Here is a 12,092-nt window from a genome sequence, read left to right as displayed (position 1 = left end):
GCCTACAAGTCTGAGTATCGAGCATGACCATGCACCAGATGGTGCACTTCTCACTCATTATCTATGTATATACCCGTTCCCCTACCCCCTCCCACCTGCCCAATACCCTGTTAATATAGTACCTATTTGTCCAATTAGGTGCTGCTCAGTTAATACCACTTTGCTGGTGACTATATGTGGTGCATCTGGGACCCTCTCGTTTTCTGTGCAGAGTTTCTGAAGCTGGGTGATTAGGGACTGATGCAATTCTTCTAGTTTAATTTGTTCCTCAAGCTGTGCTATCTTTTTTTTTTTAAATCCTCTTTCGGATCTACTGCAGTCATTGCATGAGGCACCGAGGCCGTATGATAGGGAGGTGGCCAGTCAGGGTCATTAATTTGAACCGCTTCCTCTTTTAAATCATCTCAATCCACCTCGGCAGGGTCCGGGTCTTTGCTCTGAACTTTGACAGCCCCGAGCACGGGGTATAGCTATGGCTTAGTGCTCTCCTTTGCTGAATCAACACCCCCCAAGGAGGCGGTGACTCTTTGAATTTTGCCACTCTCCTCACTATCTCTCTCCAAGGATATAAGATCTACTTCTTCCTTAGGGGAGGGCTCTGGAATGTCTACTTTTGAATTTGCAATGGATGTGACTCGCAAAATCTCCTCGGTTTGAGCGACTGCGGCCATGACATTAGGACAATGTCTCTGGTCTATAAGATCTCTGATCAAATTCCAGTAAGAGAATGCGGTAATTGGGACCTTTTCTGGCCCAAATGTACTATAAAAATCTTGGAGAGCGTCTCCTACTCGTGCCCATCTTTTTTTATCGATGGTGCCTTCGCGGGGAAACCAGGGGCACACATCCTTTATAAAATCAAAGAATCTAAACAAATCTGCTTTTGCAACCTTTACTCTTCGTGTATTTAACACTTCCCTCAATTGTGTTACATACAATTGATGTTGGCTAAGTTCCTGCCCATTTTTGCAGACGCATTCAACTTTTACTCAAGCGAGGCAGGCTCCCGCAATGGTCGAAGGCACTTTCACTTTAAGCTGCTCGGTCCCTACGAGCTTTGGCGACACACGTCCATGTCCTCACTGCATCCCTCGTATCCGAGCCCCACGTTGGGCGCCACTTGTCCCGAACCACAGGACCACTTATTAGTGGGGTCCTCGGAGGAGGGAGTGGGACCTGGGAAAGGCATAAAACACAAGAAATCACAATTCATAATTGCAAGAATGTGGAAGTAGCCCAAGTGCCCATCAATCCAAGAATGGATTAATAAAATGTGGTATATGTATACCATGGAGTATTATTCAGCTCTAAGAAACAACGGTGATATAGTACATCTTATATTTTCCTGGTTAGAGGTGAAACCCATACTACTAACTGAAGAATCCCAAGAATGGAAAAACAAGAACCACATATACTCACCAGCAAACTGGTATTAACTGAGCAGCACCTAAGTGGACACATAGGTACTACAGTAATAGGGTATTGGGCAGGGGGATGGGGTGGAGTATACATACATAATGAGTGAGATGTACACCATCTGAGGGATGGTCATTCTGGAGACTCAGACTTGTTGGGGGAGGGGAAAAGGGCATTTATTAAAACCTTAAAATCTGTATCCCCATCATATGCTTAAATAAAAAAAAATAATAAATAATAAAAAAAGACACAAGAAATGGAGACAAGACAGGAGTCTGATCAAGTCTCGTTTATTAGGAACAGAGTGCAGACTTATATACCAGTAGCTCAGTGGGCTTCTCCGAGAAGCAAAGGGTAACCATATAAGGAAGGCAGTAAAGGGTCTGGGGGCAAGAGGCAAAGGATAACCATATAAAGAAGGCAGTAAAGGGTCTGGGGGCTATGTCATGTCAGAGGAAGAGAAAGTATGCACTTTCTGTCTCCCATAATGACCAGGCATCCATCTCAGGCTGGCTATGTGAGGTTGTGGCAGCCATCCGGAGCTGTGGCTCCGGACATTAGAAGGGCCGCTTTAGTTGATATTTTGTTCAGTCTGATCACTGCATGTTGTGACGTCTTCCTGTTTCCATTGAAACTCCCAGGGGTCCTTTGAGCTTCTTGACTTGTATATCGAGATTTTGAGCAAGGCCTGGGAAATTTTCCTCTATTATATCTTCAAATAGCTTGTCCAACCCTTGAGTGTTGTCTTCTTCCCCTTCTGGTAACTCTGTGACCCTCACATTAGGTTTCTTCACATAATCCCACATCTCTTGTAGGCTTTGCTCTTTTCTCTTGTTTCTCTGCTCTATATCTGTGACTGTTTTATTTAGTTGGAGGATTTTATCTTCAATCTCTGAGATTCTTTGTTCTGTTTGATCTACCCTGTTCTTGAGACTTTCCACTGTATTTTGTAATTCCCGTAATTGATTCTTCATTTACAGGAGTTCGGTTAAACTTTTCTTCATTGTGTCTATTTCTTTAGTGAACTTTTGTTCTAGGTCCTGGAGGCTTTTTGTGGTTTCTTTGTGTTGGTTATTGAGTTTTTGTTGCATGTCAGTGAGTTTTCTTATGATCCACATTCCAAATTCCTCCTCTGTCATTTTGGTTGCCTGATTCTGGTTGGAGTTCGTTTCTAGGGAGCTGTTGCTCCTCTTTGGGGGTGTGTTTTCTGTTTGGTTCTTCATATTTCCGGAGTTCCTTCAGTGATTTCTTCCCATGTCGATCAGTTGTTGTTTCTTTTCTTTAGGTTTCTGTTTGGGTTTACAGATGCCTTGTTTAGTTTCTGAGCTGGTAGATGGTGTCTGTGGGTGAGATTTGACCACTCCCTGTATAATGAGTCAGTAGGTGCTGTGAAAAGGGAGTGCAGGATGTCCTATCAGTAGGTGGCGCTTGCTTGCAGGAACAGGCTACGCTTTTGCTTTTGTGTCCTCCTATTAGCTCTTGTTCTTGTAGAGAGGCACTCTTGTTCCTGAGGTGGTGGTTGGGACCCTGGGACTTCTGGGTGTGTCCTTTTCTCCCCCTCAGTGAGGACTGGTCTAGGAGAGAGTCTGGGTGGAGCTGGGTTGGGTAAGCCTGCCCTCAGGCACCACCAATGTCATTAGCAGGGGTCAAAGTTCTGTTCTCTGCTTCCAGAAAAAGCTGTCATGGAGGGGCTGGAATGGCCCAAGTCAGTCAGAGGCCTGCCTGTCTGAGACCTGCAGTCTGGAGTGAGCCTCACTTCTTTCCACCATCTCCAACTCCGCGGCTACTCCTGGGCCTCTGCCAGCAGGCCAGACCACACGCCACCAGGCCTCTGCTGCCTGTTATGCAGTGGGGAGGTTCCCTGCGCAGGAACGCCACCAGGGCTGGGGGCAGGCCTCCTTTTGGGAGGAGGGTTGCCCTCTAGGATGCTGATCCACCCCTGAAGGCACATACACCTCAGTAGGCTGTTCACATATATCCCTTCTGTGTCCCGGGCAATGTGAGAACTCAGTGCATGGGATCTGGTCTGCAGGTCTGACCTCTGGGTACCAGAGTTCAAACTATATCCCCACCAGGGAGAGGAGTGCCAGTCCCAATTCATCCACAGGGAGCCCAAGCTGGGTCTATGTCTCTCAGTCTCAGGGTCTGCCCCATTCTGGGATCACCGTCCCAGTAGCACCTGGGATGGCTGGCAGGTAGAGAGCTCATAGTCTGAGTTCCCCTTAGTCAGCTGTAGGGCCCCAAAAGGGAAGGTCTCTTTCCCTGTAGGTGCCTCCGACTGATGGCTATATTGTCTCTCTGGGCAGCCACGGGTAGGCTCAGGGGAGGGGAGAAGGAGGCAATATAGTGCCTGCTGCGCGGCTCGGGTCTGTGCACACGGAGGTGCCTCGAGAGTGTTGGGAGCCTGGTGCCACATCCGGTACTGGCTTACTGCTCACTGGTGGTGGCCATCGCTGGGCTGGTGTTCGCAGGTCTCTCCACCTGCTGGAGAGTCCACCAGCAGTCTGAGATGCAGGGGAGGGGAAACAGCTTATCCACCTACCCTTCCCGCTGGGCTCCGGGCTGCTCCAGTGGTCCCAGCTTCCAGTTCTCCTCCGCATCCTCCTCCTGTGGAGTCTCCCATGGTCTGAGGTACTCCTCCTTCCGACCCTCGTCCAACGTAGGCTTGTCTTCTTGCTTCTTCTAATTTCTGCTAGAATCTCTCATTATAGTTTTAATTTTTATTTTACTAATATTAACTCAAATGAGTATATTTTCATAAGATCTTTTTTATATAGACAGAATGTCCCCATAACAGTGTCTACCTTCTACACTCTGGAACCTCTGAATATGTAACATGTCAAAAAGAACTTTTTAAATGTCCCTATAGAAGTGAAGGCTCTCTAAGACTAAACTATGAAAAGAAATATAATGGGGATAATTGGACATTTTATTTTTAAGAAGTGTTCATGGCATTCACAATTGTGCCATCTTTCCATTACATTTGAATAACGCTACAATTTAGTGTTCTGTGTAAAATATATCTGGTGATACAATATCTACAAATATGATAATAGTAGCAATAATAGTAGCATTAATGGAACTCTTGTTATGTCTGATGGTAATGATGATAACAGTTGGAAACTTTTTGAGGATTTACTCTGTGCCACACTGTGTTCTATATTCTTAAAAAAGATAACTTTGAAAATAACCCTATGTTTTAGAAACTATTGTCCTTTGCATGTTATAGGTGAGGAAATGATGACATAAATTCATTCAGAGAATGATGCAATAACCAATCCACATCCACCAGTATATATTTTGTGTGTGTATTCTTGTACACTTGTTGTATGTAAGCATATCTGTAGATATTTGAGATGTGGAATGATTTACTGGTCAAAACAGAACCTCTGATACAGCTGTCAAAGGTTAAATTTTAAATTCTGATTCTTCTTCCTTCTTAGCTGCGAGGATTTGGGCAAGTTACTTATGTCTCTGTACCTTAATATTTTTTATTTATAAAATTGGAATAATAATACTGCCCAATTTCCGGAATTGTTATAAAAATTAAATGCATCTATGGAATATTTAGAAATGTGTCTAAGATAGAAAATTATTGGAATCAAAAGCAAATTCTTTATAAAAAACACAAGTATTTTGTTTTTTATAAAGATAAAAGCAAAATCTTTTATCTGAAGAATGTGAGTCCTTTAAAATTATCAGGCCCAGAGAGCCATTAAAATGAGACAGAAATAACATCCTACTTCCCTTCTTGAGCTACGTATTCTCTTGAAACTGCTTATTACTGCCACAAGTAGATATACATTAACATCATAACGCTGCACCAGACACTATAATGCATCTATAGGTTAATGATGTAAAGCCAATCACTAGTTGATGTTGTTTTTGTAAACCAATGAGAATTCCTGACAAAGAGCTTTCTATCAGTTGACTTCCTGTCCACCTTTTATTGTCTTTAAAAACCTGCTTGTAAGGCTGGGCATGGAGGCTCACACCTGTAATCCTAGCACTCTGGGAGGCCGAGGCAGGAGGATTGCTTGATCTCAGGAGTCCAAGACCAGCCTGAGCAAGAGCAAGACCCCGTATCTACTATAAATAGAAAGAAATTAGCCAAACAACTAAAAATAGAAAAAAAAATTAGCTGGGCATGGAGGCAATAACTGTAATCTCAGCTACTAGGGAGGCTGAGGCAGGAGGATCACTTGAGCCCAGGAGTTTGAAGTTTCTGTGAGCTAGGCTGATGCCACAGAACTCTAGCCTGGGCAACAGAGTGAGAATCTGTCTCAAAAAAATCCTGCTTGTAACAAAGTCCAAACAGAGCTCATATCCAAGGTTACTTGAGTCTGAGTCTTCCAAACAGCTATCCCAACTTTTGCACAAGTAAACTCCTTTTTTGTAGTTGTTTTTCAGAAAATAATGTTTCTTTTATATTTCAGCATATTATGGGGGTACAAATGTTTAAGGCCTCACCCAAGTCAGAGCTTCAAGCATGTCCCTCCCCCAGGTGTGCTTTGCAACCATTAGGTGTGTATATACCCATCCCCTCCACGCCCTTCCATCTGCTGGACACCCAATCAATGTTATTGGTATATGTACACTTAAGTATGGATCAGTTAATACAAATTTGATGGTGAATACATGTGGTGCTTGTTTTTCCATTCTTATAATAATTCACTTAGTAGAATGGGCTCAAGCTCTATCTAGGATAATACAAGAGGTGCTAGATCACCATTGCTTTTTGTGTTGAGAAGAACTTCATGGTATACATATACTACATACCACATTTTTATTTATTCACTAATGTATTGATGGGCACTTGTGTTGTTTCCACATCTTTGGAATTGTGAATTGTGCTGCTATAAACATTGGAATGCAGATGTCTTTTTTACAGAATGACTTTTGTTTTGGGGGGTAGATGCCCAGTACTGGTATTTCTGGATCAAATGGTAGTTCTACTTGTAGCTCTTTGAGGTATCTCCATATTGCTTTCCACAGAGGTACTAGTTTGCAGTCCCACCAGCAGTGTATGAGTGTTCCTATCTCTCCACATCCCTGCCAACATTTAGTGTTTTGGGACTTTTTGATAAATATTATTCTCACTGGAGATAAGTGATATCTCATTGTGGTTTTGATTTGCATTTCCATGATGATTAGTGATGTTGAGCATTTTTTCATATGTTTCTTGGCCATCAGTCTATCTTCTTTTGAAAAGTTTCTGTTCATTTCCTTTGCCCACTTTTTGATAGGGTTGTTTGAATTTTTCTTGCTGATTTTCCTGAGTTCTATGAATTTATGAAGATGTCACCAAAGACAATCACAGCAACAGCATCAAAAATAAACAAATGAGACCTGATCAAACCAAAAAGTCTCTGCACAGCCAATTAAACTATCATGAGAGCAAACAGACAACCAACAAAATGAGAGAATATATTCACATGTTACATTTACAATAAATAGTTGATAACTAGAATCCATATACAAGTCAGAAAATATTTTTATTTGAAGAGAGTTTTAAAAAATATTATACATATATGCTCATCACAATCTTCTTACTTGCTTTTCCATTTGATACTAATGATTTTCTTTGACAGGTAAACCTTGATGAATTTTAACCCGATTTGCAGTAATTAGGAGTTCACTCAAATTTCAAGCTTTGACCATGAGTGTTTGGCTCAGTCATACCCTAGTTGATTTTCCAATTTAAGTTTCTTTATGTGAGTTCAAAATGATTTTTAATTGTATTGACTTTTAATCATGAAAATAATGTATGTTCATCACAGAAATTTTGAAATATTTAGAAAAATAGGGTAAGATAAAAGCCACACAGATACATCACTTAGCATTTTGGTGTATCTTCATGAATTTTTTTTCTATGCACTTTATATAAACATTTAAAAACTACAATAGTGGCCGGGCGCTGTGGCTCATGCCTGTAATCCTAGCTCTTGGGAGGCCGAGGCGGGCGGATTGCTCAAGGTCAGGAGTTCAAAACCAGCCTGAGCGAGACCCCGTCTCTACTATAAATAGAAAGAAATTAATTGGCCAACTGATATATATATATATAAAAAATTAGCCGGGCATGGTGGCGCATGCCTGTAGTCCCAGCTACCCGGGAGGCTGAGGCAGAAGGATCACTCGAGCCCAGGAGTTTGAGGTTGCTGTGAGCTAGGCTGACGCCACGGCACTCACTCTAGCCCGGGCAACAAAGTGAGACTCTGTCTCAAAAAAAAAAAAAAAAAAAAAAAAAACTACAATAGTGATCATACACACTTTTTTGTAATGTATTTTCTGTTAATAAGTAAATCTAAACTCTTTAAATTATATTTTGTTCCTCAGCCCCTTCCTTTTAGGTTGACATATGTATGTCAAACTTGATTAAACCCAGGTATGAACAAAATATCTAAAGGCATTTGTAGGGCAATTAGAAAACTTGTTATATGAACTGAATATTAGATCACATAAGGGAATTATTACTTTTGTTTTGTGAAATGATGTTTTAGTTATGTAGATGAATGTTTTTTTCTTTTCTTTTTTTTTTGTTTGTTTGTTTTTAAAGGACTCCATAGTTTATTTTTATGGCAAGTCTTATTCCACACAGTTCTAAGTGTGACATCAAAGTTCAAGGTTATAGCACAAACCACGTGTGGAGATTTATATTTAGGAAAAAAACCCAACAAAACAGTTCTGCTCATTTACAAACGAGTCAATTATGTAAACAAAGCAGCAAGTTCTGAAGCAGGACTGTCTATACAGCAAGAACCCTCAAGAAGCAATAAAGGTACATACAATGAATCTGTATACAGAGATTTTATTCAATTTTTAAAGAAAATGAGGACTTTAGACAAAGCTTTACCCTATAACAAAGCAAATCTGTCCAGCTTTAAACCAAATTCTGAGAGTAGCCAACTTCTATTTTTCAGCAGCTGGCAAGAACATCCTCAATGAGCTCTACTTTCTATTTTCTTCATCCCATATGGTATAAAACAAAACCAATCTAGACTCCTTGATAAGCATCATGTGGTCATTTGAGTTTTACAAATGATTTTTGTAATGGTATGCCAAAATCATTTTTGTGTTCTCTCCAGATAGCTTTACTGTAACATATAGCAATGTTTATCCTGGTAGTGAGTCTTCTGTAAACAGTCAATCTATATGCAACTGAAACAATCCACAGGTTCTAACCTGGAAATACTAGGAAAACAATCTGGATGCATTAATCACAGCAATATGAAGATCTATCCTATAAAGAATTGATGTGAATGGCTACCCTAATACAAGTTTTACTTTTCTTGAGCCTATAGGCTTGTCATTTAAATCAATGACAGCTGCTGTAGCTTCATCCTGAGACTCGAAGGCCACCATGGCTTCACCTGTGGACATACCTTTTTCATTGTATTTTAAACACACTGAGCCTGGGATTACTTGATAGCCATAAAAGAAATCTAAAATCTCATCAATAGACACAGTAAAGGGCATGTTCTGCACTTTAATTACTGTTGGACCTGGTTTTCCAGAACTAGATCCAAAGCCAGGGGGACCACCAATATGGATTGGGCCAGGGCCAGGCCCAGGCCCAAAAGCCGGCGGCCCATTCAAATGCCCCGGGGCACTTCCAAGACCAGGAGGGCCAGTTCCAAAACCAGGGGGACCACCTAAACTACCAGGGCCATTTCCAAAATTCTGAGGGCCCCCTCCAAATCCTGCTGGCCCACTTAAATTATTTGGTCCACCTCCAAAACCTGGAACATCCAGTCCTAGACCAGGCAAAGCACTGTTTCCAACTGATGGCATACCGGGCCTAGCATCGCCAAAGGCCCCTCCTAATTTTGGAGGAGGGAGTGGTGGCCCAAAGTCATTTGACCCACCAAAATTACCAGGAAAGTTAAATGGAGGCCCATTGTTGGCCTCTTTTGACCCTACAGTCAGGAAGGCATGCTCTTCACCTTCTGCACTGGGCATTCCTGCACCAGGCATTCCTGCACTGGGCATTCCTGCACCGGGCATTCCCACACCTGGCAGTCCCGCACCAGGCATTCCAGGACCGGGCATTCCGGCACCAGGCATTCCAGCACTGGGCATTCCCACCACGGGCATTCCTGGTACTGCAGGATTACCTAGCACAGGCATCTTTAATCCCTTTTTTCCTTGGGCACAGGGATTTTTCTCAATCTCTCTCATATCTTCTAGGGTCACTACATGAACAAAAGCTTCTCTCCCATTAAGTTTTTTACGGTGTAAGCATTCAGACTTACGTGCATCATCTTCATTTTTAAACTGAACAAATGCCTGTCCTAGACCTTGCCCATTGTTATCAACAAGAACATGCACAGCATTTTCATCCACTGGAATTCCTTCTAGGAACTGAAGAACATCCACCTTGGTAATGCTGAATGGAATATTTATAATGTGGGCACAGACTTTGGCAGAGTTGATATCCCCTTCTGTATTTAATACCATTTCTCTCTGGTCATAGCTGAAGTTCTGCAGTCTTTTTCAAATCATATCTATCTTTTCTAGCATACCTTTCTTAGTAATTGGATGAACTTGAATAAAGCGATTGCCCATGTATTGTTTATGACGACACAGAGCAGTCTTATAGTCAGCCTCATTCCTGAACTCTACAAAGCCTTCACCAGTTGCTTTCCCATTGGGTCCATAAGCTATATAAATACTATCTTCCACAATATCCAACTTTTTAAAAAAATCAATGACATGTTTGTTTTCTGCTTCAAATGGCAGCCCTTTCAAGTAAACACAAAACCCAGCCTCATGTGGTGATCTTGACCTTGACCTTTTCTGCCCACTGGGCGATTTTGACCTGGGAAGTGTCTGAGGAGGGGGATGCGTTTGTCCAGAAGGTCCTATATTTTGCTTAAAAGTGATATGGCCTCCAGCAGCTACCCACTGTCTTTCTGTGGCAGGGCTAACTTCCACATAGCGTTGAATCATCAGCATTCTGTTTCATTTCAAAGCTTCAAATGTATCTTGAGGGGAGAGAAACTTAACCAATCCATTCCCATTATTTCAAGCTACATGATCTTTCAACAAATGCACTGCATCAATACGGAGCCCATGGAAAAAATCTCTGACATCATTTTCCATTGCAGAAAAGGGCATTCCATGCACACTGACATAGAGATCATCAGGGTTGATGGGAAGTGGCTTCACACTGTTTTGAGAGTTCATCTGAATAGGGTTAACAGGATTCAGTAGACCCAGAAATATAGGGTTCAGGTTATTGTTCAGATTCATAGGTGCTCCAGAGCCATTCATTCCAGCAGGCAGAGGTGCCACAGGTGGTGGATTCAAGGGCGGCATGCGCGACATGGGTGGCAGTGGGGTCATGGGTGGCACAGAAGGGACTGGAGGAATTGGGGGCACAGGAGGCAATGTAAGTACTGGAGGAGGAACTGGTATTGGGGGAATGGACGGCATCGGTGGTAAAGATGGCCTCACTGGGATTGGAGGAATTGGTGGCGGTGGGACTGTGTTCATTGGAGAGGCTGTGCTTGGAACAGTCGTGTTATAGGTTGGGCTCCCAAAGGAAGGCCCCATATTTGGAGGAGCTGTTCCTATGCTGGCTGTGGAAAATGTCTGCATGTTTTTGTTGCTTTCATGAACAGAAGTGGTGGCAGTAACTACACTGGGTGAAGGATTATTAAAGTTGGGTACCATTGTAGGCAAGTTTACCCTGCCACTCATTCCTGAGCTACGTGGCGGTCCTGATCTACTAGCATTTGCTGGTGGTATATCTAAGTTGGCAGTTTCAAAACGCCTACGACTCAGTTCAATCATATTCTGCATTTCCGTTTTACTACAATAGTGTTACTTTTGACCCTTTAATTGTACCACCTGTGTGCATCATACCAAGCCTTGCATCTTCATCAGTGGCAAAAACAATGAAAGCCTCACCCTGTTCACCCCCTACAATATGCACGCCCCCATCAGGGATGGTCAATCCGGAGAAGAAGTGGCGAATGTCCATGGTCCCCGCCACAATTGGGAGACCTTGAAAACGGATGACCACAGCCATGCTGCACTGAAACCACACACACCTGATAAAACAAGAGATGTATTTTCTTAGCAAGAAGTAGAGGCCAAGTCAATCCTGTGGGCAACCAATTAAAACCAACTTTTAGACTGGCATCTTACAATTCTCAAGGCTTGAATGTTTTTTTCTTAAATGATTCATAATGAATTATTTAGATACCAATTGCCATAAAGTCTACAACATACTTTCACTTGTTTTGGCAAAAAGTAAGAGAATATATACATATTTATATAATGGTTATTTTTATGTCAATTTGTCTGAGCTAAGGGATATGCAGGTAGCTGGTAAAATATAATATTTCTGGGTATGTCTGTGAGGGTTTTTCTTGAAGAATTTAGCATTTGAATAACTCAACTCAGTAAAGAAGATACACCTTCCCCATATGGATGGGCATCATTGAGGGCCTAAATAGAACAAACATAGGTCTTTTTTTCAAACATAGGTCTTATTGGCCTCATAATTATGTGCCAGTTGTCATTATACATCTCCTCTTATATATCTTTATATATTCTACTAGTTCTTTTTCTCCAGAGAACCCTCACTAATATAGAATTTGGTGATGAGAGTGGTTGTAAAGAAAAAGAATTAGAAGCATGAGTTTTCTGAATTGGTCTTGGAGTTTGGG

At 42.0% G+C, this 12,092-nt stretch overlaps 1 protein-coding gene across 1 annotated transcript; it reads right to left on the bottom strand.

Annotated features, from left to right (window-relative positions):
• Window positions 1–8,563: 8,563 nt before the first annotated feature.
• LOC105869433 (RNA-binding protein 12-like) lies at window positions 8,564–11,554 on the bottom strand. Its single transcript, XM_012761207.3, is given in 2 exon segments — window positions 8,564–11,233; window positions 11,235–11,554. Coding segments are annotated over 2 exon segments (2,769 nt in total). The 5' UTR covers window positions 11,450–11,554; the 3' UTR covers window positions 8,564–8,679.
• Window positions 11,555–12,092: the final 538 nt, after the last annotated feature.

The sequence above is a fragment of the Microcebus murinus genome, unplaced genomic scaffold (genome assembly GCF_040939455.1).
Source record: "Microcebus murinus isolate Inina unplaced genomic scaffold, M.murinus_Inina_mat1.0 scaf001_hap2_Mmur4.0, whole genome shotgun sequence".
Taxonomy (NCBI): domain Eukaryota; kingdom Metazoa; phylum Chordata; class Mammalia; order Primates; family Cheirogaleidae; genus Microcebus; species Microcebus murinus.
This window is presented reverse-complemented; position numbering and strand designations above follow the sequence as displayed.